We start from the raw sequence: 22,995 nt of genomic DNA, 5'->3' as shown, positions 1-22,995 counted from the left end.
CGCGCCCGCTTACGACGTCTCTGATTCTCTCTTTCCTTCTCTTCCCTCGCTTTCTGATCTCTTTCGTCGTCTAATACTAATCGACGAAAGGTCTCTGGAACATCGTCATGCCCGTTTAAGGGCTTACCTGCCTGAAGGTGATCGGCAAGCATTCTGATATGATGGGGATGAAGTGGAATATGTCTGCGCTCATACTGCCAGCAATGGTCACCTTTAGTACACGGCAGGCCGGGGCAACGCATTAGAAAATATGCCTTCCTAATGCACGCTCCTTGGGTTAGAACGGTCCCGTCTCCAATTCTGGCTTCTATTTCCCCATGCTGCTCAGCTGTTGCGGCCTCCTTGGCGGGCTTGTTAGCGTTAATATATGTGTAAGAAAACGTAATTGTACTGTTATGAGCATAAGTTGCTTCCTCTCCACACACACACTCTTCTCTTTTAAGCTCATCTGGGATACTTCCAGGTATATTTATGTACTTCGTTTGTCGCTTAAAGGCCAAAATTGGATCTATAATTTAGGCAGATTGCGGCGCCGCTAAGGCCGTTATTGGCCAATTTCAAAATGTATACTTAAGTATACAGAAGTATACGGTTACGTAAGTGGTCACTGCCCCATAGTGACAGTGCGAGCAGAGCACCCAGTACTTTGCCATAAGCGCTGGCAATAAAACTACTTACCCTTCCCAACCCATAAAATTAGGGGGCATCTTTCATCTAAGCTTGGATATCTCGCCACGCTTAATTTGGGGTCTGCAATAAGCTGCATCTAGCGGCTGCAATTTCTCGCTGCTTTTACATAATAGTCTACATAAAAATACTAGGAGGAGTTAAGTAATTGTTGTTATAATAATTGCCTGATTATAGAGTGCATAGTAATAGATCAGACCTTTAAGCGAGTTGAAATGTTACGTCTCCCTTTGTATATCCTGGTTGATTCAAGTACTGCCTCCCAAAGAGCCAGACGAAATATTTTCACTTGCTTGTCGCTTTTAACTCATTTGTTTATGTTTAAATATAGAAGAACAACAGGATGAGATGAGGTCATACCATTGACTTCGGGTTGAACCCCAATCCCCGTCACGGACTACATATCGCCTAACAATGACCCTCGTGACAGATGCAGAAGTAGCTGCCGCAAAGTCTTACTAGCCTTTATTCTTGTGGCTATCTGCATAGTCGCAGATGCGCTTCGCAACGATACACGGAACTTTATCCTAGGCTCCAGCACCTGCCACCTTAATGAGAATGATGTGCGCGGTGGATTCGATCACGGTCTTCCCCGGTCTTGAATAACTGTATTTACTGACCTATTCGACGAATAAAAGCGCAAATGATGGCAATATGAAAGTGTGTACGGTTGGCGGGAGGCTGGAGGGGAGCCATCATGCAGGTTACGGAGTATAGCTGTGAGAATAAGGGAAGTTTGATGTAAGCGATGGCAAGTTTTGTATTGTAGTATATTATCACGTGAGAAGCTAAGGTAGGCTGGGTTGGTTGTGTTGGTTCGATATTTTCTCACCTATCCGCGTCTATGCTAACCCCTCTTTACTTGACACCATAGTTTAGTTCCTCATCTCAAGCCTCAAGCTGAGCGGTTTTCATGATGGCGGCTTCGGGACACGAGCAGCGCGATATCATCAATAGTCAGTTCGGCGACAACACTCGCATCTACCAGGGCAATGTCCACCTCCACCTGCCCCACCTGCCGGCCCGTGCCAAAGTTGTCCGTGTCATTCCATATCCCCGCAACGAAGATCTCGTCCATCGTAAGGATCTTATCAATAAGCTAGACAAGCTTTTACCACAAACGCCAGGGTTCTATAGCGCTGCGCTTTGGGGCTTAGGAGGTTCAGGGTAAGCCCCTTTAGCTAATTCTTCCGCCTTAGCGAGAGTAAAGGTATTAATAAAAGCAGTAAAACACAGATTGCGCTTGATTATGCGTATCGACGGTGCGATGATAGTCAATGCTGTGTCTTCTGGGTGCATGCCGACAGCGAAGCGACTTTTATAACCGACTATGAGATAATTGGGAAGAAGCTTGGGGTTGATGAGAGGCTCGATGGGTCAGATCTGCTTGATGCGGTGCGCAGCAGCATTGAAGCACAGTCGCGATGGGTAATCATCCTCGATAATGCTGATAATCTAGAGCTATTTGGAGTGGGCTGTACAGAAGGGACGAATGAGAGTCTTTCTAGGTACATCCCTCGAGGGCCACAAGGGACAATATTATGGACGAGCCGTGATGCACATATCAGAGGCACGCTTGTCGGCCCGAGTCAAGACATCAAGGTTCCACCCATGACAAGGGATGAGGCGACAACTCTTCTAGCAGCAGCTAGAGGTGATAAGTCGGCTGTGGAAGATGCAGGCATCGATCGACTTCTAGAAGAGCTACAGCGACTTCCATTGGCGGTCTCGCAGGCTGGGGCATACATACGGCGGACATCGATGACGATTAAAGAATACTTAAACCTCTTGATGCAAGGCTCGAGTCGATGGGACCTGCTTAAGATAAATGATTTTGATCGGCATCGGCGGCCGGAGGTGTCGAATAGCGTGCTTGAGACGTGGAAGATCTCGACAGAGCGAATTCGAGAGGAAAGCGAGCTATCCTACCGGATTCTCCACGTGATTGCATACCTAGACAGCCAAGATATACCCCATGAGTTAATAGTGGCAGCTAGGCAGTATAACGTTGGTGACGAGGATAAGGCTGAGCAGGTTCCCGAGCTTGAGGTTCAGCGGGCCGTTATGCGACTAGTGGAGTTTTCATTTCTTGATATGCATCGGGGAGAGGGAGGTTTACGGAGCTATGAGATGCATAAACTTATACAGGAAGCAGTTCGATATGGGCTGTGGGCTCAAGAGCGAATAGAGATGACCTTAGGCAAGATCATAACTGGGCAGAACAGGCCGGAGAATGGAGAGGTATACTACTCGAGTATGGCTCTGCAGATAGTGGATGATTTGTTTCCGGTACCAGAGAAAAAATCATGGGCACGATGCGAGAAGTATATGACTCATGCTATACGGGTAGGAGAGTGGGCAGAGATCAGCAAGAAGGAGGTTAAAACATCAATATTACTCAGCAGAGTATCGGGTTTTCTATATGATCGGGGGCGGTGGAGAGAGAGGGAGCCAGTTGACCGGAGGGTATTACATCTCCGACGAGAGGTGCTTGGGGAGAAACATCCATATACGATCCAGAGTATAGCAGACCTTGCAGCAACATACCATGCACAGGGCCGATATGATAAGGCTGAAGGGATTTATAAGCAGACATTAGATCTCCAACGGGAGTTGCTTGGGGAGAAGCATCCAGATACGATTAGGAGTATGGCGTCCCTCGCGACGACATACGGTGCACAGGGCCGATATAATAAGGCTGAAGGGATAAAAAAGCAGATATTAGATCTCCGACGGGAGGTTCTTGGAGAGAAGCATCCAGATACGATCTGGAGTATGGCGAACCTCGCAACAACATACAGTGCACAGGGCCGATATAATGAGGCTGAAGGGATAAAAAAGCAGGCATTAGATCTCCAACGGGAGTTGCTTGGGGAGAAGCATCCAGATACAATTAGGAGTATGGCATCCCTCGCGACAACATATAGTGCACAGGGCCAATATGATAAGGCTGAAGGGATTTATAAGCAGGCATTAAATCTCCGACAGGAGGTTCTTGGGGAGAAGCATCCAGATACAATCCAAAATATAGCGGACCTTGCGACAATATACCATGCACAGGGCCGATATGATAAGGCTGTAGGGATTTATAAGCAGGCATTAGATCTCCAACGGGAGGTGCTTGGGGAAAAGCATCCAGATACGATCCAGAGTATGGCATCCCTCGCGAGAATATACCATGCACAGGGCCAATATGATGAGGCTGAAGGGATTTATAAGCAGGCATTAGATCTCCAACGGGAGGTTCTTGGGGAAAAGCATCCAGATACAATCTAGAGCATGGCGGACCTCGCGGCAACATACGGTGCACAGGGCTGATATGATAAGCAGAAACCGGGCCGCAGAACTTTAAGGGAAATTTTACATATTAATATAATACCAAACCTGGAATATTTAAAAGATAGGAATTATAAGTATGACCAAGGAGACAACGCTGCGTTGAGTCCTCGGATGCGAGGAAATACTCGGCCAAAAGTGAATGAATCAGAGTGGATGTATACTGTATATAATCTTAGTAATTAACACTATGTGGAGACAGTCTACAGTTTCGCAGTGTGTTTTAAAGAGGAAGCTATTTACGCTCATAACTATAACAGTTGTCACATTTCGACTCTTGCTTTTACTGGGTAGCTCATTCCATTCCTGGAGCTGTTTCTTGACAGATGGCCAATCAATATCAAGTTCTTCGAAATCCCTTGTGATAGGGGGAGTGCCACGGTGAGTGGTGGACAGCACAACTGTCGTCCTGTCAGCCTGGCAAGGCTTCTTCGCTATCTCTTTGGCTAATTTCGGTTCTAACACACGCCGCCAGAACTTTTGTGGCGATTCTACAATGTCCAATTCTGATTGGCCTGCACGTTTTCTATGGTTTATAGATAATTTCCATTCGACATTATATGGTATCGTAGATTCTGGCTCTTCTTCGTCCGACGTATCTAGATCCTCGGCAGCGGGGGGCACATGGGCAGGGGCTTTCCCTGCAGGTCTCAGGCGGCTCTTTGAGACTGGGGCTGTCAGCGGAGAGTCATCACTATCAGAGGGAAGGATATGACAGCTTTGAGAGTCGCTGGTATCATCATCATCACTTGGCCAATTATCACTTTGACTCATGACTGCTGCTGCATTCTAAGGCGATTCTCGTCGCTTCTGGCAAGTTCGCTCAAAGGGCTACAACGAGCGCCAGTCCTTAGCACCACCTTTCAATCGCCTTCCATCACTTTCTTTGTCCTTCCATCCCCACTCTGCCGTACAATCACGTGAGCAAGCCATTGCTCTCAATGCTGTTAAGTTTACATCTAGAAGTACATCTGCGATATTATTGATGAAGCTATTCACGATTTTGAAGACTTAATTAATGATGCATAATGGAGTGTGACATTCTAGCTCTCGCATTTAGAGACTAATGCAGCCCCAAATTTGATTGTGGCTGTAGCCTGCTTGATTAAAAACAATAATTTGCCTTATCAAGCTTATTTAGATGACTAGAGTCACGTGGTTTGAAGACATAATTGTACCTTATTGATGGGTGACAAGTACTGCCAAAATAATGCGCACGGTCAGAGCGGAAGCTGTGGGTCCTATTCTTTCCACACTACTTAAAGTTACTAAAAAGAACTAAAGCGGCGGCTATATTCCTCGTCAATTTTAAGCTTTTGTCATTTTAAGAGGTATATACTTGTACTAGCATGTACCAAGCCAGCATTTCCAACATGAAGTATAAGTGTAAAGAGGAAGCTATATATGCACAACACAATAGATAGGGAATAAGATTGATTGTAACAATTGTGTTTTCCTCTGTGAAAAGCTATGATCCTGGCTAGACTGTATTCCTGATGTTCAATTCTTCTTTCATCGCTACTGAACTACCCGGTACCACTTCTACTACTTTTGCTGCTTCTACTGCTTCTACTGCTTCTACTATATTTTAAAGGAATGTTTTGCTATAAATAGGTGCTTGAAAGGAAGTTGATGTCCCTGAATATGGTATTTACCAAGTGGCGACTTAGCCATCATTACCCACGATACCGCTATCAAGTCTGAAGGTAACTTCACCATGCCACTCAACATCGTCCTGGAATTTCACTCAACTTTTTTGCTAGACGTTAGAACACAACTGTTCAAGTGAAAACACTCCCCCGAGAAAAGCGGCTAGGATACGGAAGAAATGATCGCCAAAACGAGCTCAAGAGATGAATCTTGACTCCTTTCACTTTCTACTAAAACTATCCATTGACGACATGAATCTGGTGCAGTGAATATTACGTAGTTATACAAGAATGAGAATATAACGCGTTGCGCGACGACCAAGGCATGGACGTGTTCCGACGATTTTCTGACAGCTGTCATGCAGCGTGTCGTTTTTTGATACAGGCGTTCACTGCTTTCCTACCTGTCATTGTTCATAGTTTTCCAAGTGGCATAGTATCACCAATTGCTCCCTACGTCCATCTCTCCGAACACCAATATAAAAAGAAATGTCCCAGCCAAGAAGACCCAAGACCGAAGAGGAGGTGGAGGCGGAGGTGCAGTTCTACGGCCTCACAAACGAGAGCGCCGCGGCAATCGTTCGCCTTGGGAACACGCTCAAGGGAGTCAAAAAGCTGGAGAAAGAGCACACCGAGCTTCTCACCCCCGGCAGAAGGCTGCATCCCCCCTCTCCCCTCTCTCAGCTGGTCTGGAATCAGGCCGATATCGAGGATAGCCCTCAGCCTGACCTAGAGGCCGGGATTTGTGGCCTGAATTTGGAGGCTGCCGCTGATCCAATTGAATCTCTAGTTGGTTTTGAATCATCTCGAGTAGTCTATTTCCCTCGATCTCGGTTAGCTAATACTTTATTTTCTTTGAAAATAGGATTCGAGCTCCCTTGATGATGATTCTCTCCACAACAAAAGCCAAACGGCTTTAATATGTGCCGTTCCTGGAGTTGACAATATTCCTCCCTCTCAGGAACCTCCCTTCCCTTCAAAATTTCTAAGGAGAGCTCTCTCTCCGATTCAGGAAGAAGAAGAAGAAGAGGAGGAAGAGGGGAGAGAAGATGAAGATGGAGATGAAGATGAAGATGATGAAGATGGTGAAAATGCCGGTCCATCCGAGAATAGTTCAGGACGTTGAAAAAAGTACACTATAATAGGAAATATGCTTTTTCTATATTCGGAATACGGTGTGATCTCGATACGGCGCATTGCTTCAACATCGTTCCGGCTATATTTGGTGCTTACTTCAAATATAAGTGATGCTACTATATTATGACGTCTAAACTAGCTCAACAAGCGGCTAGTTGGGAAGCCATCTTGCAGACGCCGACGCCCTGACCACAACAAAGTAGGCTACCCAGATTTCCCCTAGTCATCAAGGATCTTGGATATTAACGCACTTCTGTTAGATCAAATATACTAGTACTACCTATATCGCCTCATACCGGAACGCGATTATCTCAGCCCACAGTAGGGCTTTACTGTTTGTTCCTGACTCGTTGGACAAGATGAATATTTTTCTTGGCGGTGATTACTTTGAATACAAAACACGTTCGACAGAACAGGCGGGATCCTGGAAGATTGAAGTAGCTGCTCTTAGGACTTGCTCGACTATTAACATTAGGGGGGACTATTTTTATTTCTTCTTTCAAATACATGCCAGGAATAACGACGCTTCTAAGACTTCCTAGTGGAATTTATACAGCAAGGGTATTTATTTCTCAAACATTGCTAACATTGCTGACGTTCTATCGTCATTGATGTCCTCCTAATTTCAACGCTTTATTAATGCAGTTGCGGGAAAACCTTTTTGAAAGAGTCCGTGGCGGTAATATTAGCCCACCATTCCCTGGTCTTCTTACCAAACTTGAAGTTAGGAGCGGACTTTTGGATCAGAGTCTCCAGGGTGTCAAAGTTCTGAATCTGGGTCGTATCCGAGCCGGCTCCCCACATTGCGTGAGCCAACCAGGTGGTGACGTGAATGTCAGCCTCAGTGACAGAATCGCCTACTGCATATGGTAGGACCAGGAGAGAGTCCAGCCGCTCCAGCTCTCTAGCCCATATCCTCAGGGCTTCTTCAGTCTCCTTGTAAAACTGCTTATGCTCCTCTCCAATAGGTTCAGTGTAGAACTTGGCAAGGGATCCATTATCGAGGATCTTGGGTTCATAGAACGGATGGCCTGGGTTGGCCTCCTTCTCCTTAATGAGCCTGTTTTGGCGGTTCACCAGGTAATCCTTGAACCCAGAGTTTCTCTTAGCATTCATCTCTTCATCGTTTCGAGCATTGAAGAGGACGGTATCGGTCCTGCCATCGTATGAATGGACAAGATCAATAATAGCCTGCGCCTTGCTCTTGGCAGCGGCATCTGAGGGCACCAAGGTTCGCTCTCCCTTCAGTCCATCAATCCACCTGACGACATCTACGCTTTCGATGATGTTCTTTTCCAATGAAGGCGAAGTAATGCTGGGGACGGTGCCGTTAGGGTTCACTTTCAAGTATTCCGGGTTGAAATTGTCGGCAGCGACTAATGATTCCAAATGTTACTATTTTGCGCCTAGTCGGGGGGCCTAGGTCTTACATAGATCAACATCCTTGACATCATACTCGTTCTCCACGATGCCTTTTTCCGCCAATGCGAGATGGGACACCTGGGCCCACTGCGAGCCACCACATGTATAGACGGTAAACTGAAAAATAGTGAAAGAATAGTCCGTTAGCGCGCGGACTTGCTCCCAAGTGAAATTAAAGGCGGCCTATTATTAGGATTATGCATACCTTGGACGCCATGGCTCCGCAGAGAGTTACGGTTAAGTGGGATAAAAGTCTATTTTGCCTGTTTGTCGGCTTTTGTTAGCGTTACCGACGGAAGCGAGTGTTAGGTTGAAGCTATCCCGTTGAACATGATCGAGCTTTATATACGTCTGTTGCTAAATTTCGCTGACAAAAGCGCATACATTTAATGTCGCGCATTGATTACCCTACCAACCTAAAAAGGCTCAATCTATCTCCCAAAGCTGCATAAACTTGAACGCTGCTTAGCAACTCTGGAGACCTTGAGGAAAATCGAAGATATACTCTAGCTCGAATAAGGAAATTTGGCGCTACAGTTGCAGCCAAATGGAGCATTTGCACGATGAATAAGCGTGACACATAGAAATTGGAATCGTAGGTCCCTTGCAGATCCCAGCACTACCATTTATGCCGACATAGCTCGTGCTGAGTGGCTTGCACAGCACAACCCAGTGATATAGCTGTTTGACATGAAACAGCCTCAGGTGGCTGGTAAAAAAAGATGTCCTAAATTCATTGAGTGCTGATGGCTGCGGGTTCGGGCTATTCTTTGTTTACAAGCTTACTAGCCCAGGAGCCCAGTCCTCGTCCGAGTTGGTGCGGGCAAAGCACAGCAATAGGTGCCAAAATAGGAAATTCTGAAAGGGGGAATATTCCCAAAAATGACCAGCCAGGTGCTTACCGCCAGCTTGGGTGGTGGAATCAAGATGTGGAATTAGCATTGTTTTCAAGGCCAAATATACTCCACGATTCTTGGGCTTGGGGCTCAGCCTCAGCCTTACTTGCTCAGGTACCCAGACTCCACTGATGCTGACGATGACTTGGATGTTGGTAAGATGTTGATCTCAACATGATGGAATTCAGTCAGATGAATAGTTTTTTTAAAGATTGTAAGGCGTCATGTAAAGTATATAATAGTGACGATGATTCTCTTCAACTGCTCTCTTTTGCCTCATCATCCACCGATCAACACTCCTCCTCACATCCACCTTTCCGACAACCTTCAAATATCTTTAATAATAATCCTCCAGTCGCTTTTACAGCTTCTTTATTAATAATAATTCAATCAAGATGAAGTTCTCTACTCTTGCTTCCGTCGGCCTCACTGGTCTCTCTACTGTCCTCGCTGCTCCCAGCAACGTTGACTCCCGAAACACCAACGGTGCAGTCTTCGCACTGACCAACGCCGTCAACAACGCAGTCATTGCTTTCTCCCGAGGTACCGATGGCAAATTGACCAAGACTGGCGAATACCCCACCGGTGGCCACGGCCAGGGCGTCGACTTCGACTCTCAGGGTGGTCTTCAGCTCAGTGCTGACAAGAAGTTCCTCTATGCCGTGAACCCGGCCAGCGATGATGTTACCGTGTACTCCGTCAGCGGCTCTGGCCTTAAGAAGATCCAGTGTATCTATGCTGGTGATCAGCCCCTGTCTATTTCCCTGAGCAGCAACGGATTTGCCTATGTCATGGACGGCTCTGTTGCCTCAACAGGCATCTTTGGCTTCCAGAGAAACGAGAAGACTGGCTTGCTTACACCTATTACCAACTCCACCATTGCTACCAGCACTCCCATTGGTGTTCCTGGCACTGTCGCCTTTTCCCCTGACGCCCGCACCCTCATCGTCACCAACAAGGTCGGTAGCACCATCGACCAATTCTCAGTGGCTGCCAACGGCGAGGCCGTCCTGGAAACCACTTACGCATCCAACGGTCTCCGTCCCTTTGGAGCCGTCTGGGGCAAGTCTAACAGACTCTATGTTGTCGAGTCTGGTCTTCCTGCCCTTAACAACGCTGGCCTGTCAACATACCTCCTTGACAAGGTCGATGAGAACCCCCTCTTGAAGCCCATCACCAAGTCTGAGAGAAATCTGCAGACTGATGGCTGCTGGGTTATTGTGACTCCCGATGAGAAGTTCGCCTACACTGCCAGCTTCATCACCCACGCCATCTCTAGCTACAGCATTGCTGCGAACGGCACCGCAACTCTCATCAAGGAGGTTGCTGCTAACCCCGGCGATGGCACCGAGCCCGTCGATCTTGCTCTTAGCGCCGATGGCCAATTCCTGTACAACCTCCAGCGTGGTGGCGGTGCTATTTCCGGCTGGATGATCCAGAAGGACGGTTCTCTCCAGGTACTTAGCAACTCTTTTGGTGCGGGACAGGGTATCCCTGTTGGTGATGGTGCCTCTGGCCTGGCTGCATACTAAGCGCGGAACGCATATGCATGGGACCATTTACCTTAAATTGTAAGGGAAACTAACGCAAGGGGCGTACTATAAATGGAGGTGAAGATGGTGGTCAGCAGATAGATTGCATCTTTGCTGGAGTGTGGCAGTACACTCCCTATGCATAATTCTTCTTTAGATTAATATTTTCATACTATTTGGATCATGGAAAGATAGAGCGGGAGTTAATTCAATATAGTTTTTTTCTCAAAACGCAGTGCCAGCAAATTTTATCATGAACATGTGATGTGCTTATTTTGAAATCATCGTCACTTTGATTAGGTTCTTACTAAACTTCAAAAATTATAGGTAATGGGGATTACTTCCGCATCACGATTCAAGCTCCTTTAATCCAACGTCCTCGTGAAGCTCAAGCTCTATCTGTGTTACGTCCACAGTCTTCCTACCTGTTCGGATATCCTCAATATCAGGCACGGATGAATGCTTCTCTCCCTCGAAAATGGCATCGATTTCCTCCAGAGTTTTGCCTTTTGTTTCCACCCAATACAGATACTAGACGGAATTAGTATCAGGTTTACTTCTTTTATATCACTGTGGAAGGAGTTCTTACAATTAAGACAAAAGTGACGATATCCCACGACCCGTTGATGATGTATGTCTTCCATGTAATATTTTGGAGCGCAATGGGCATGACAAAGGTGAGAAGCAAGCTGAAGCAAAAGAAATTAGCTTGGTAATTGACTGACGAGGTTTAGGAGTACTCACGCCAGTCCGTTCAAACCGAATCCTGTTAATGCCAGTCCGTTGGCTCGGATGGGATAGTTCATCACCTCTGGTGGATAAAGATACAACAAAGGCGTCCAAGCGATGGAGTAAATTCCCTGGAAGAGGAACATCACAGCGACATCGCCATAGACCAGGCTCTTGGAGGCACCATCCGGGTTGTCCCCGTACATCTTAGTCAAGCCGCCAATGATGAAGAGGCAAATGATGAGAAGGCCTTGTGAAAGCAGCGCAGTGGGCTTTCGACCCCATACTGCCGCTAAGTGAGTCCCTCCAAATGCGCAAAAGAGACACCAGACATTAAGGACAACATTCTACGCAGATAGTTAGTCGCCTCTTCTAAAAATCATGAATCGGTACTCTTACAGCTTTGAGCTGATCATTGGGGTCCGTGATGCCCGCGGTGTCAAGCTCATTTCCGAGATAGTAGGAGGCGATAACATTTCCCGCAATGCATGAGAAAGGTCCGACTGAAGCACCAATCAAAGTTCTCTTGCGTGCTGTCGGGGTTTTGAAGATCTCTTTAGGACTCATGGTCATGTCGTGCTTCTTCTCCCACTCAAGAGTATCAACAATCTCTTTGTAGACAGCCACCACGACTGGATTGGTGATATCGCCATCGGCGTTCGTTTGGGCGACAGATAGACGAGCATCCTCATAGCGTTCCTTGCTGACCAACCAACGTGGCGATTCAGGAATAAATGGTAGCACAAGAATACAGGCCAGCGAAAAGACTCCTTGGAGCAAGGACGGCAGTCGCCAACCCCAGGTGGAATCCCATGAGCCTGTGCCGAGAGTAACTCCAGCAGCAATTAACGAACCGACGTAGTAAAAGTTATTTAGGATCTAACAAATTGGACACACTGTCAGCTGCCAAATACATATTTCCCTCTTTCTTCTCTTTTTATGAATGAATTGCAAGAGAGAGAAGCACTTACTCCAACGCCCCATGCACGATATCTGCTCGCAAATGTCTCGCTAAGATAGACACCTCCAGCGACTGAAGAAATCGCACCGCCCCAGCCAAGAATGATTCTCGCAATAACGAACATTGCGATATTCTGCGCTGCGGTCTGTAGGAGAATTCCCAGCAGCGTAACCACCGAACCCCAAAAGATGGCTGGCCGGCGACCAAGCCGATCGGTTATGACGCCAGCCCAGATAGGTCCAAAGAAGCCGCCGATGAATACAGACGCAGTGTTGAGACCAGTATATGCGGGGTTAGTGAGATTGAAATAATTTATATATGAAGGTAAGATATTGAGGCCGTTGAGCATAGAGCCATCGTAACCGCCGGTAGCAGACTGGACCATGGAGCAGACCAACAGAAGAACCGAGACCGTGGTGGTGGATTCTGGGACCCAAGCTGGGATCCAAGTCCCAGTGGGAGATTTGCGAAGCATGGTTTCTGTTTCTGTTTGTCTTTGTCACGCTTACAAGAAATGCTTGGGTTGACTAAATCAGAGCCAAAAACTGGTGAGCAACTGGCGCTGAGACTATGAACATCTCCTGCCCTCTGTCGCTCTTCCTTAACGAATCATCGTTTCTCTCTCGCTCAACCAACAGCGGCTCATCGGGAGATATATGTATAAATGCTACTTTAAAGCTAATCTGCTGGGTGTAACATTGATGCGAGACACCGACATGTTGGCACCACCTGATAATCTTTCCGAGCAAAAGTTCGCCGACAACGGTTCATCGGGTACCGGCAGCATAGTGGATAACACTACTGGAAAGAGAACGTTTCATGGCCGATCCCCAGATATCGTGAGAGCGGTCGACACTAGGGCGTTGATAACGGCTTCATATTGGCTCGGCTTAACTTAGCCAAGACAAGGGCCGTCGGGTAAAAGTGGCAGACCTGCATTCGGTTACCCTTTTTGGAATTGTTTTACTTATCTTAAACTCCAAGGTTTGTCTCCTCACGTTGGCGATACCCCGCGTTTGTTCCCCCACTGATCACCAGACTTCAAAACAGCTTAGTCAATTCTCATTCAGAAGAAGCTTGTGCGGATAAACGGCTCTTTAGCTCTCGAAACCATTGATGACACGGAAAATACGCCGATAACCATTGAACATGGTATGATAGCAGTATACATAACTGGCCTCGCCGCTCCGCATTTCCAAAAGTCCGGAGATAGACTAATATTACATTGGTAAAGGCCAAACTATAAGAAGGTGGAGGAGGAAGAGGAGGATAATAGCAACACAGCGCTAGCAAGATAATCATACGGACCAGGCGTCAGCGTTATCGGCCCACCAGAGACCAGAAGATGCAGGTGTCGAAGCGGCCTGTTATCGCGGTGGCCGGCCTTGCCTGCGAGACGTCGACTTTCTCCCCGGCCGTCACCCTTGCCCCGGCTTTTCACCCCAAACGCGGCGACGAGATTGCCGAGCGATACGAGTTTCTTCATGGCGATAAGCCGTTGGGGATAGAGGCAGAGTGGAAAGGTGCCCTCATTGGACATGCGCTTCCTGGAGGAATTGTTACTCGCGATGCGTTTGAGACGCTCTCCCAGGAGATCGTAGAGAGGCTACAGGTTATTGTCTCGGAGAACAAGGTCGATGGCTTATGGTTCGATATTCACGGCGCCATGTGCGTGCAGGAAGTGGACGATGTTGAAGCTGAGCTCTTGAGACGCGTTCGCGCTGTCATCGGACCAGATGTCATTGTATCGGCATCAATGGATCTCCACGGCAATGTGTCGCGAGAACTGGCACACATGTGTGATCTGATCACCTGCTACCGCATGGCACCGCACGAAGACGCCATGGACACCAAAGAGCGGGCATGTCGCAATCTTGTTAACATTTTGAAGGGCAAAGAGCCAGGCAGACGACCTCTCAAAGCCTGGATCCCCGTTCCTATTCTGCTTCCTGGAGAGCAAACTTCGACACGAGACGAGCCGGCAAAACATATCTACGCTGCTGTGCCCGAAGTGGAGGCTGTGGATGGCATTTTGGATGCGGCAATTTGGGTAGGATATGCTTGGGCTGATGAGCCGAGAAATCGCGCTGCCATTGTTGTTACCGGATGGGATGAAAGCGCGGTTTCCCAAGGAGCAGAGAAACTGGCCAAGTTATTCTGGGATGCGCGGGCTGATTTCAAGTTTGTTGCACCTACTGGTAGTTTTGCAGAATGTCTGGATGCTGCCGTCAAGTCGCCTCCTGAGGATCGCCCATATTTCATCTCTGATTCCGGCGACAACCCGACAGCAGGAGGCTCGGGAGACATGACTTGGGGACTCACGAAACTGCTTGAGCGGCCAGAATTTAAATCGCCAGATTCTGGATACACAGTTATATATGCCAGTGTTCCAGGACCAAAAGCTATCGAAACTGCCGTCGCTGCGGGTGTTGACGCGGTTGTTACTGTGACTGCTGGCGCCGATGTTGACAACATTCATGCGCCTCCACTCACAATGACTGGCCGCGTTCATTCTATCAAGCATGGCGATCGAGACGCCGAAACCGAAGTCGTATTGCAGGTCGGCTCCGTGTACGCCATCTTGACAAAGCTACGAAAGCCATACCACAAGGAAAAGGACTTTACCGATCTTAACCTCGTTCCGAGGTCAGCTGATATTGTTATTGTGAAGATTGGGTACCTCGAGCCGCAGCTGTATGACATGGCAAAGGGCTGGATGCTCGGTCTGACGCCAGGTGGTGTTGATCAGGACTTAAAGAGATTAGGGCATCATCGGATACGGAGGCCCATGTGGCCTTTTGATGAGAATTTTGACAAGATGCCTGGCCTGAAAACGGTCTGGATTGATAAGTCGAATGAGCCCCTAAGAGGTCCGGATATTTAGGTATAGAATACAGATATATTAAAAATAAGTTTCAAGGTTTCATCTATGTATTCCCTTAGACTACTTTAATCCATGTGAAAGCGCGGGCTAAAGTCGTGAGTTCTTCCAATAACGTGCCATGTTGTACGATCTAAGCAGCCTATTCGACTAAATCAGTGCTAGAGATGACATCCCTCCAGTCTTCCAAAAGATTAATCGTCGTATCGCATTTGCTCTTGATAAGCTCGTAGGCATCAAAACCCAGAGGCATCCTTAAAGGAACGGTTTTGTCTTTGGCAACTCCTTCTTGGCGAACAAGGTCCACGATGATTGCGACACCTTTCTTTGGATCGCCGTTCTGTGCGTGATTCTTGTCTACCAGCAACTTATTGAAGGCCTTGGAGCCTTCTCTGTAGTCCGGGATACTTGATTCAACAGTCTTGAGATTGCCTTGCGCCAATAGATCGGTCCTGAAGAAGCCAGGCTCGATCAGCAGTGTTCGGAGGCCCAGCGATCTCACTTCCCTATTCAGGCTTTCAACCATGCCTATTGACGCGGGTCAGCGAATTCTACCTTGGTGAAATTTAATGCACAATATATCACCTTCTAGAGCAAATTTTGTTCCAGAGTATCCTCCGTTGAACTCCATTCCGCTCCACCCTGCGATAGAACTGATGAACACATTTGTGCCAGTTTTTCTTTCTCTAAAGTGCGGCAATATGGCTTTGGTGCATTTTAAAGGGCCATATACATTTGTCTCAAATGAATCATGGAAATCTTCGTAGCTAGCGTGTTGTTAATAACTCGGAACTCAATCTCCATCGGTAGAACTTGCGGGTGAATCCTTACGATAAGTCTTCCCAAGCACCGCCTAGGACATAAGCGGCATTATTGACAAGCACGTCTATATGGCCATGAATGCCTATGGCGTAATTAATAGCTTCTGTAATTTGAGTTTGATCCCATGTAACATCGAGTTGAAGCACCGTAGCGTTGGTCTTCTTCAAATCTGCGACACTCTCCGGCCGGCGAGCAGTTGCAATTACCTTGTCGCCACGACGTAGGATCTCGTCAACAAAGGCTCTCCCGAAGCCAGAGGAGCAACCAGTTACGAGCCAAACAATTGATGGCATTTTGATAAGATGGGATGGTGCTGAGATGAGAAGAGTTTAGTATTAAAAGACAAAATAAATCTAGAGATGCTCAACTTGTAGGAGATGGCTCCTTTCTAGAATTTATACATGCAGTGAAAAATCCCTCGCCATAGTCCGATATCCATGATTTTATGTCCCATTGGCTAATAGAAGGAGAATATCAATAAATAAATATAGTAGAGTGATCCATAGAGGCAAATTGATCCAACGTATTCGTTCCACCCATCTGGAGCGGGATGAAGCGGACCATCCTTGTTGTGAAGCGGACAAGCCGCTCGATCCCGCCAAGAGCTCAACCAAGTCGACTCAGTGTCCATCATGAGATATAAAATCCCCCCGAAAAAATCACCTCAATCGAAGTATTTTAAGCCCAATAAAACGGATTTCTCTTTAAATATTTGGGTGGTAAAATGCTGAGCACACGTATGAAGAAAGCGGAACGCATCCCACTGGCGGCGTAAGCAGAGTAAATAAATCGATTGACATTTGTTATACGTAGATGGATTCAAATCTGTTACTATTATCAGCTAATAGAAAGGATAATTGAAACTAACATTTTTTTATCATTTCCCCCTCTCATTATGACTTTTCTTGAACAAAATATGCTGCCGTTCTTGTCATCATCTGAATTCAACAAACGCGAAAGCGAGAGATGTGATGACTAATCGTCGTCTTGTTTCAACTCTTCGGCGAAATCTTAACCTTCAAGCTTAACTCCGCGTAAAGCAACATAACCGACGACTCAAACAGCGAATGATCTCGTGGGAAACTTCTTGAACCAACACTGAAGAAGTTAGTAGCTCTATATACGCACAAAGTATACCGTAACGCGATGCCGCCAAAGCTATACTCGTCTCAAGCTTGCCGAGCTTGTCGGTATGTGATCCACACCTCACCAACAACTACCCAAACAGTTTGAGAGCTGACACTTGACTCGTTGTAGGCGCTTGAAGAGGAAGTGCACGCGAGAAGTACCTAAATGTTCTTTGGTGTGTCTAATCTTGCAGAGAACTCTACCTAGATGAATTATCCATAGCTAACGACGATGACAGTGCCATCGTCTAGGCAAGGCTTGCGAGTACGCCGAGCCTATAGCAGCAGAAGCAGCTAGTCGTATTGAGCAGACTCTCCACGTTGGCACAATTTCTCCATCTCGGATACGCTTAAACGGTAATTCTGCTGTGCCTTTTCCTAGGCCCACACAGGAATTTCCTTTAGCCTTTTTCTTGGACTCTGAGGAATTGGCTCCTCAGGGTGTCAATTCTTTCTCACGGAGTCGCCATCTAGATTTTCATGAGATTGTAGCCGAGCATCTTGAAGACGATACAGCCGCTCTATGCGAAGAATATCTCTCAACGGTGCACGAATGGATACCAATGGTCAGCCGGAAACGCCTTTTCAACGAGCTGACTAGCGGTTCGGGTGATGCAGATGGCTGTCTCCCCATCTTACTGCTTTGCATGAAAGCATTCACCACGAGAGACGGTAATTTTGCTAGAGACTCCCCTTCATATTTGCTAGCTAGATCACTTTGTTCAGAAGCAGAATCGGCGGGATTTTTGTCTTTGAGATTAGTCCAGTCTCTCATCCTCTTGGCGGCCTACGAGTTATCCCATGCTATTTATCCTTGTGCGTACTCGACTCTTGGTCGAGCGTCAAGATTAGGCCTTCTGTTGGGTTTGAATGATAGGAAGAACAACAAACTTTTTAAAGGTGCCGAGACATGGACACTTCGGGAAGAACAGCGCCGGACGTGGTGGGCGATATTCTTGCTAGACAGGTGAGAAATATTTTTTACTCTTGCGTCTGCCAAACTTCGGCTACTGACTTTCAGCTGATAGACTCATGAACATTGAAACGAATCTACCAATCACGGTTCCCGAACCCGCCCAAGATGAGTTACTGCCGATTAATGACGATGATTGGGATGAAGGAAAGATAGTCCCTAGCGAACCCTTATTCACCACGTCATTCAGCAGCTTAACATCTGTTGGATCTTTTGCCAGGATGTGTCAAGCTGCACATATGCTTAGCAAAGTCATGCATCATAAAACAAGCAAAAAGTCTTTGCAAGAAGTTGAGAATCTCCTTCCAGAGGCACAAGCGCTCCATTCGGCACTGTCGGCGCTGCATAGCTCTATCGAAGGGCACATCTCTAGAGGAATCTTACGCAAGTCTGCTATAATTGCACTTTCATTGTGTAGCTCTGCTCGGCTTCTTCTCTACAATCTTTATGCATGTAATGAGCCGGGAGCTTTTGTGGAGCAGAGCCGGATAGCCATGGAGACGGAGATGCAGAGAGCCAGTCTAGATGGAATTATATCCATCTCCTCTACTGTTGTGCCGGCGATTGCTCGTGCGAATATTGGGTGCCCTCTCATAGCGCAATGCCTATACCATTCGGCCACAGAGTGCGCCTGGTTTGTCCGAGAAGACCACGAGCCGCAAATGTACAATGCCTTGGAAGATATCGTACGAGACCTCAAGCTGATGGGCGAGAATTGGAACGTTGCAACGGAATATCTCGCATTACTCCAGCAGGCTGGTATTCTAAACCTGATTGGTTCTGAGACGACATCAAACACATTAACGCCATCATCTGGATGACTTGGCGTTTTTCCACATTACTCTTTCATTTTCGGAAGTAATACCAACTTTCGGGTATCCAGACCATATGAAGAGACTTCTTGAAGTTGATTGCTTCTATCTTCAGATAACATGCCGTTCCACGCTACTCATCCACATTTGTTGATCTGGCCACATCTGCCATATCTATATATCCATGCTGTAAACTCATAAGCCTTGTCTTAAACAAGCTATAACAGTCTGTCCCCAGCAAGACTCTCAGAGCTTTACTCTTATCATGTTCTGCCCAAATACTCTCGAAAAACCCCTGGGTCTCAACGGCCTCGACAACTCTATCGCCAAATTTGGCAGGGTCTCCGTCCACCATTGTCTCATCTCTTGACGCCGCATCTACAATGTCAATCCAAGCTTGAATCTTGGATTCATAGTCCGCTGAAATACCGCCATCTGATTTGGAGTTATTACCCGCAAACGGAGTTCTGAAACCTCCAGGCTCTAACATCATAGTTCTGATACCAAACGGCTCCAGCAGAGTAGCGTACGATTCGGTCAGAGATTCGGTTGTCGCTTTAGCAGCACTGTAGAGCATGTGTTCTGGCTTTGGGACAAACCCCCAGATGGATGAAACGCTGATGAGAGTGCCTGTACGGTTGCGGCGTAGAGTCGGCAGCAAGGCTTTCCATACACGGATGAAGCCGAACAAGTTGGTCTGCAAGTATTGCTGAATCTGATCCTCGCTCATGTCTTCCACTGCTCCGAGCAGAGTAGCCCCAGCATTATTCACGACAACCCAGTGGAGAGGTTCAGCCTCGGTGTTAAAACGCTGCTCTTCCAGTGTTACGATTTCTTGTATAATCCGTCCAGCATCTGGTTGTGATACATCGAGCTGGAGCCATTGGCCGCCAAGTTGAGCGAACTCTGGATGTTCCAATGAAGCCTTCTCAATGTTACGTCCGGTACCAATGACGCGATGGCCAGCGCGGAGTGCCGACAGAGCCATGCTGAGGCCAAGGCCTGAGGATGCGCCAGTGATGAACCATGTTTTCTTCGGCAAAGGGACAGACGCCATGATAGTGGTTTTTCTGTGTGTATGTCGATTGAAAGAATAACGAACGTCAATTTTCAAACGGATGATACTTAGATAAATATATACTGGTTTAACTAATCTCGTTAAACTCGTAATTGACCATGGCTCCTCTCCACAACCCGCCCTATGCCTCTTCGTCCGCTTTACGTCTCTTCGTCCGCTCTGGCGGCCGCCTCATAACTTGAGCATCAGCGCAGATAATTAAGGTTACATTGACAAAACGCAGGTAATCAACGAAGGAGCTTCATAATATAATCAAGTCTGGTGGGGTCAGCATCGTTGGGACCGGTGCATGAGGCGGATATTTCTGCCAATGAATACTGGTCTCAGTGCTTCTTTCATGGTCCAGAGCGGAAGCAGAGCGGACGCCACAGCGGATACAAGCGGAAGACTCGAAATGAGACCTAGTGCTTCTCTCAATTGGTGCACATGATTAATTGAATATTGGCCTAATGTCGTCTGATTTTGGTGTTCATCATAGTGGAATAAGTGATATTTCAACATAGAGCTTACGTGCTATATTGCGCGAAGCTAGAATGCGTAGTACCGAAACATCGGAAATAAAGCTACAAAAACTACCCATATGTATTATGAATAACATATTTCATGCAAACCATACTCCTGAAACAGTAAATCGGTCTAAAAATTACTACATGCAGTAATTACTGCTTCCAGGGCAATTAAACCAAAACGGTCAATTCAGCCAGCTTATATACGCGTCCTGATGTCAGCTTAGACATCAGAGGAGGTCGCTACACCCAGTATTTGCCCCGGCCTAGAATTATTCGGTCGTTGTTTGGGACAGCTGATTGAGATTTGATATGGTGGTGATCAAGGCAAATCAGTGGTACGAAATGATGGAGGAGCGCATAAAAGTCGTAATAGGTCGAAATATCACGAATACAACTTGTCAGTTGAGTTACAATTAACATAAAATAGGCGAACTGAATATAAAACTACTCAAGATGACTACAGAAAAAATTGCTGTTGCTCTTGGTGCCACCGGCAACAAAGGCGGCTCAGTTGTCAACAACTTCCTATCTACATCCGGTTGGCAAGTTCGGGCACCTACCTACACGAAATACCACAAGCGTCAAATCTCAAGCTCTGCCTGTCAGTGGCCCGAAGTTATTCGCGCAGATATGAATAATCCTTCAACCCTTAAGCAAGCTTATTATAGTGCCCATATCATTTTTGCCGTCAGCGATTTCTAGAGTATATACTTTGACCCGGCCAATAAGGATAAGTCTAATCCGGGACAGGCGCTTAATGCTTGGACCGCCAAGCAAGAGGCCCAGCAGCTGAAGAATGTCATAGACGTTGCTGCAAAGATTCCAACTCTGGAACGCTTTGTCTTATCATCTTCGCCAAACGCGAAGAAGTGTTCTGGGGGGGATACACTCACATCTATCACTTTAACTCCAAAATTGGTGCTGAGGGCTACGGAAGAGAAAAATATCCGGATCTATTTGCTAAAACAAGCGTCTTCCGACTTGCATGGTTTTTGAGCAGCCAGACTACAAGTCAGCTATTTATGCCTACCAAGGTAATAATATGCACCCTTTTTCGTATATGCGGACCAGACAATAAGCCCAACATCATCACAGGGCGAAAATGGGGTTATACAATTCCCCGGTATAGGTCCAGAAGATATGAAATTCGCCTTTATTGCCGCCGAAGAGGATTCAGGCCCCATTGTAAAAGGCCTTGCTCAAGGAGCCCAGAGGGAAGGCCGTCTTTGGGCTTAGAGAGCTACTCACTCTACGGACTGGCCTGGCAGCCGAAACTCTCTATCTCACCAATGGTCGGTTCAGCATAGAAACTTCGCCTGAACTCAAGCTACAATTTGGAGAGGCCTAGGGTTTCTTGGACGATTTTGGAGTCGTAGGCGCGTCATCGCTTAGTTTTCATTGCAATATCAGTCACCGGAAATACAAACACCAGCTTGCACGAATAAGGGAACAAATGTGAATTCTTAATGTCTGTAGCTAAAAGAGAGAGAAAAAAGAATTTGTGCGCCTAATGCTTGAATCAAAGGCAAAAAATAAATCTTAATGACACCTGAGGGATTCGAACCCTCGCCTATTTCTAGACCGCGAATAGATCGTCTAATAGACTAGACAGAACCTGAACACGGCGCCTTAGACCACTCGGCCAAAGTGCCTATTTTTAGATGGGATTGCTACAACGACAATTGGTTTTTGAACCTGCGCTGCAGCAGAGTGGCAAAAGTTGGCTGCAAGCCCGCGCGAATACCCTAGAAGCTGGAGAATTACCAGAGTAATGATGCTGCAATGAAGAAAAAAAGAGTAGAAAAGGCATCAACTAGCTGTTATATAAACAAAAAAAATGTCCACGCGTGTTATAATATTTTATTTGTTTGTTTTCAAGTGTAGATCAATGGGAAATGTAGAAGAAATAAAACACCTGTATTCATTCAATGGACATTAGCGGTGTTCCTAAAATGGCAGTTGTACCAATGCGGTAGATAGGGTAGAGGATTAAAAGCACTGAATAGATCTCTGGTGTCTTGCGATAATCAACTATTGCCGTAAAATAACTGTTCTTGGGCATAACACTCTTGATGCATAGAGAGAAAGGCGTGGCATAGCTGTCAGTATCATAGATAACTAGCGATATTCAAGAAGGCCATGCTCCTACAGCTGTTAGTCCTATTACTCCATCTGTTGTTCATTTGTGTGGCTCTACATACATGTACACATACATAGGTACTTCTTGATTGCTCACAGCTTCCTCCCCCTCTAACACTCAGGTTTTGAAGCTCCTATATAGAACGATATTCCAAGTAAATAGCAGCAAAAAGAAGACCAGCTACCAGTAAAAAAAGTCAAAAAATCAAGCTTGATTCTCCTCCGGGAAGGCTCGAACTTCCAACCTCCTGATTAACAGTCAGACGCGCTAGCCAATTGCGCCACAGAGGATCCACTTGTTGATA

The 22,995-nt window shown here is 46.6% G+C and overlaps 11 protein-coding genes and 2 non-coding genes across 13 annotated transcripts; 6 read left to right on the top strand and 7 right to left on the bottom strand.

The window, feature by feature from the left end:
* Nucleotides 1–1,603: 1,603 nt before the first annotated feature.
* GGI43DRAFT_384921 (uncharacterized protein) lies at nucleotides 1,604–3,963 on the top strand (the record flags this gene model as incomplete). The annotated part of the gene is made up of 2 exons (XM_083203582.1): nucleotides 1,604–1,854; nucleotides 1,914–3,963. 2 exons carry the CDS (start codon nucleotides 1,604–1,606, stop codon nucleotides 3,961–3,963), a joined length of 2,301 nt encoding a protein of 766 aa, XP_083059587.1.
* A 289-nt stretch (nucleotides 3,964–4,252) lies between these two features.
* Nucleotides 4,253–5,031, bottom strand: GGI43DRAFT_408187 (uncharacterized protein). Its single transcript, XM_083206329.1, has 2 exons — nucleotides 4,499–5,031; nucleotides 4,253–4,443 (listed from the first exon to the last, which is right to left on the bottom strand). The coding sequence occupies exons 1-2, from the start codon at nucleotides 4,795–4,797 to the stop codon at nucleotides 4,287–4,289; spliced, it is 456 nt and encodes a 151-aa protein (XP_083059586.1). The 5' UTR covers nucleotides 4,798–5,031; the 3' UTR covers nucleotides 4,253–4,286.
* A 1,130-nt stretch (nucleotides 5,032–6,161) lies between these two features.
* GGI43DRAFT_384920 (uncharacterized protein) lies at nucleotides 6,162–6,798 on the top strand (the record flags this gene model as incomplete). The annotated part of the gene is made up of 2 exons (XM_083203581.1): nucleotides 6,162–6,461; nucleotides 6,538–6,798. The coding sequence occupies 2 exons, from the start codon at nucleotides 6,162–6,164 to the stop codon at nucleotides 6,796–6,798; spliced, it is 561 nt and encodes a 186-aa protein (XP_083059585.1).
* A 593-nt stretch (nucleotides 6,799–7,391) lies between these two features.
* GGI43DRAFT_82030 (glutathione S-transferase family protein) lies at nucleotides 7,392–8,516 on the bottom strand. The gene is made up of 3 exons (XM_083210360.1): nucleotides 8,437–8,516; nucleotides 8,240–8,348; nucleotides 7,392–8,185 (listed from the first exon to the last, which is right to left on the bottom strand). Exons 1-3 carry the CDS (start codon nucleotides 8,446–8,448, stop codon nucleotides 7,446–7,448), a joined length of 861 nt encoding a protein of 286 aa, XP_083059584.1. The 5' UTR covers nucleotides 8,449–8,516; the 3' UTR covers nucleotides 7,392–7,445.
* Nucleotides 8,517–9,096: 580 nt separating this feature from the next.
* On the top strand, nucleotides 9,097–10,719 carry GGI43DRAFT_428319 (lactonase family protein). The gene has a single exon (XM_083208943.1). It carries the CDS (start codon nucleotides 9,523–9,525, stop codon nucleotides 10,657–10,659), a length of 1,137 nt encoding a protein of 378 aa, XP_083059583.1. The 5' UTR covers nucleotides 9,097–9,522; the 3' UTR covers nucleotides 10,660–10,719.
* A 186-nt stretch (nucleotides 10,720–10,905) lies between these two features.
* Nucleotides 10,906–13,006, bottom strand: GGI43DRAFT_408181 (general substrate transporter). Its single transcript, XM_083206328.1, has 5 exons — nucleotides 12,360–13,006; nucleotides 11,788–12,267; nucleotides 11,404–11,735; nucleotides 11,249–11,348; nucleotides 10,906–11,190 (listed from the first exon to the last, which is right to left on the bottom strand). The coding sequence occupies exons 1-5, from the start codon at nucleotides 12,822–12,824 to the stop codon at nucleotides 11,008–11,010; spliced, it is 1,560 nt and encodes a 519-aa protein (XP_083059582.1). The 5' UTR covers nucleotides 12,825–13,006; the 3' UTR covers nucleotides 10,906–11,007.
* Nucleotides 13,007–13,352: 346 nt separating this feature from the next.
* On the top strand, nucleotides 13,353–15,275 carry GGI43DRAFT_408179 (M81 family metallopeptidase). The gene has a single exon (XM_083206327.1). The coding sequence runs from the start codon at nucleotides 13,695–13,697 to the stop codon at nucleotides 15,231–15,233; it is 1,539 nt and encodes a 512-aa protein (XP_083059581.1). The 5' UTR covers nucleotides 13,353–13,694; the 3' UTR covers nucleotides 15,234–15,275.
* A 97-nt stretch (nucleotides 15,276–15,372) lies between these two features.
* On the bottom strand, nucleotides 15,373–16,345 carry GGI43DRAFT_423629 (SDR family oxidoreductase; the record flags this gene model as incomplete). The annotated part of the gene is made up of 3 exons (XM_083208268.1): nucleotides 15,373–15,758; nucleotides 15,816–15,997; nucleotides 16,062–16,345. The coding sequence occupies 3 exons, from the start codon at nucleotides 16,343–16,345 to the stop codon at nucleotides 15,373–15,375; spliced, it is 852 nt and encodes a 283-aa protein (XP_083059580.1).
* A 661-nt stretch (nucleotides 16,346–17,006) lies between these two features.
* Nucleotides 17,007–19,035, top strand: GGI43DRAFT_81998 (transcription factor domain-containing protein). The gene is made up of 4 exons (XM_083210359.1): nucleotides 17,007–17,242; nucleotides 17,310–17,355; nucleotides 17,419–18,146; nucleotides 18,208–19,035. Exons 1-4 carry the CDS (start codon nucleotides 17,199–17,201, stop codon nucleotides 18,971–18,973), a joined length of 1,584 nt encoding a protein of 527 aa, XP_083059579.1. The 5' UTR covers nucleotides 17,007–17,198; the 3' UTR covers nucleotides 18,974–19,035.
* On the bottom strand, nucleotides 19,036–20,152 carry GGI43DRAFT_81995 (SDR family oxidoreductase). The gene has a single exon (XM_083210358.1). The coding sequence runs from the start codon at nucleotides 20,019–20,021 to the stop codon at nucleotides 19,098–19,100; it is 924 nt and encodes a 307-aa protein (XP_083059578.1). The 5' UTR covers nucleotides 20,022–20,152; the 3' UTR covers nucleotides 19,036–19,097.
* An 852-nt stretch (nucleotides 20,153–21,004) lies between these two features.
* GGI43DRAFT_423628 (uncharacterized protein) lies at nucleotides 21,005–21,899 on the top strand (the record flags this gene model as incomplete). The annotated part of the gene is made up of 4 exons (XM_083208267.1): nucleotides 21,005–21,097; nucleotides 21,254–21,420; nucleotides 21,489–21,585; nucleotides 21,744–21,899. The coding sequence occupies 4 exons, from the start codon at nucleotides 21,005–21,007 to the stop codon at nucleotides 21,897–21,899; spliced, it is 513 nt and encodes a 170-aa protein (XP_083059577.1).
* A 195-nt stretch (nucleotides 21,900–22,094) lies between these two features.
* GGI43DRAFT_t139 lies at nucleotides 22,095–22,203 on the bottom strand. The gene has a single exon. It is a non-coding gene; the product is annotated as a tRNA-Leu (tRNA).
* A 704-nt stretch (nucleotides 22,204–22,907) lies between these two features.
* GGI43DRAFT_t138 lies at nucleotides 22,908–22,981 on the bottom strand. Its single transcript has one exon. It is a non-coding gene; the product is annotated as a tRNA-Asn (tRNA).
* Nucleotides 22,982–22,995: the final 14 nt, after the last annotated feature.

This window comes from Trichoderma evansii (assembly GCF_050947405.1).
Source record: "Trichoderma evansii strain SZMC 28006 chromosome Unknown GGI43scaffold_13, whole genome shotgun sequence".
Lineage (NCBI taxonomy): Eukaryota > Fungi > Ascomycota > Sordariomycetes > Hypocreales > Hypocreaceae > Trichoderma > Trichoderma evansii.
Note: the sequence above shows the minus strand (reverse complement) of the source record. Positions and strands in the feature narration are given on the sequence as shown.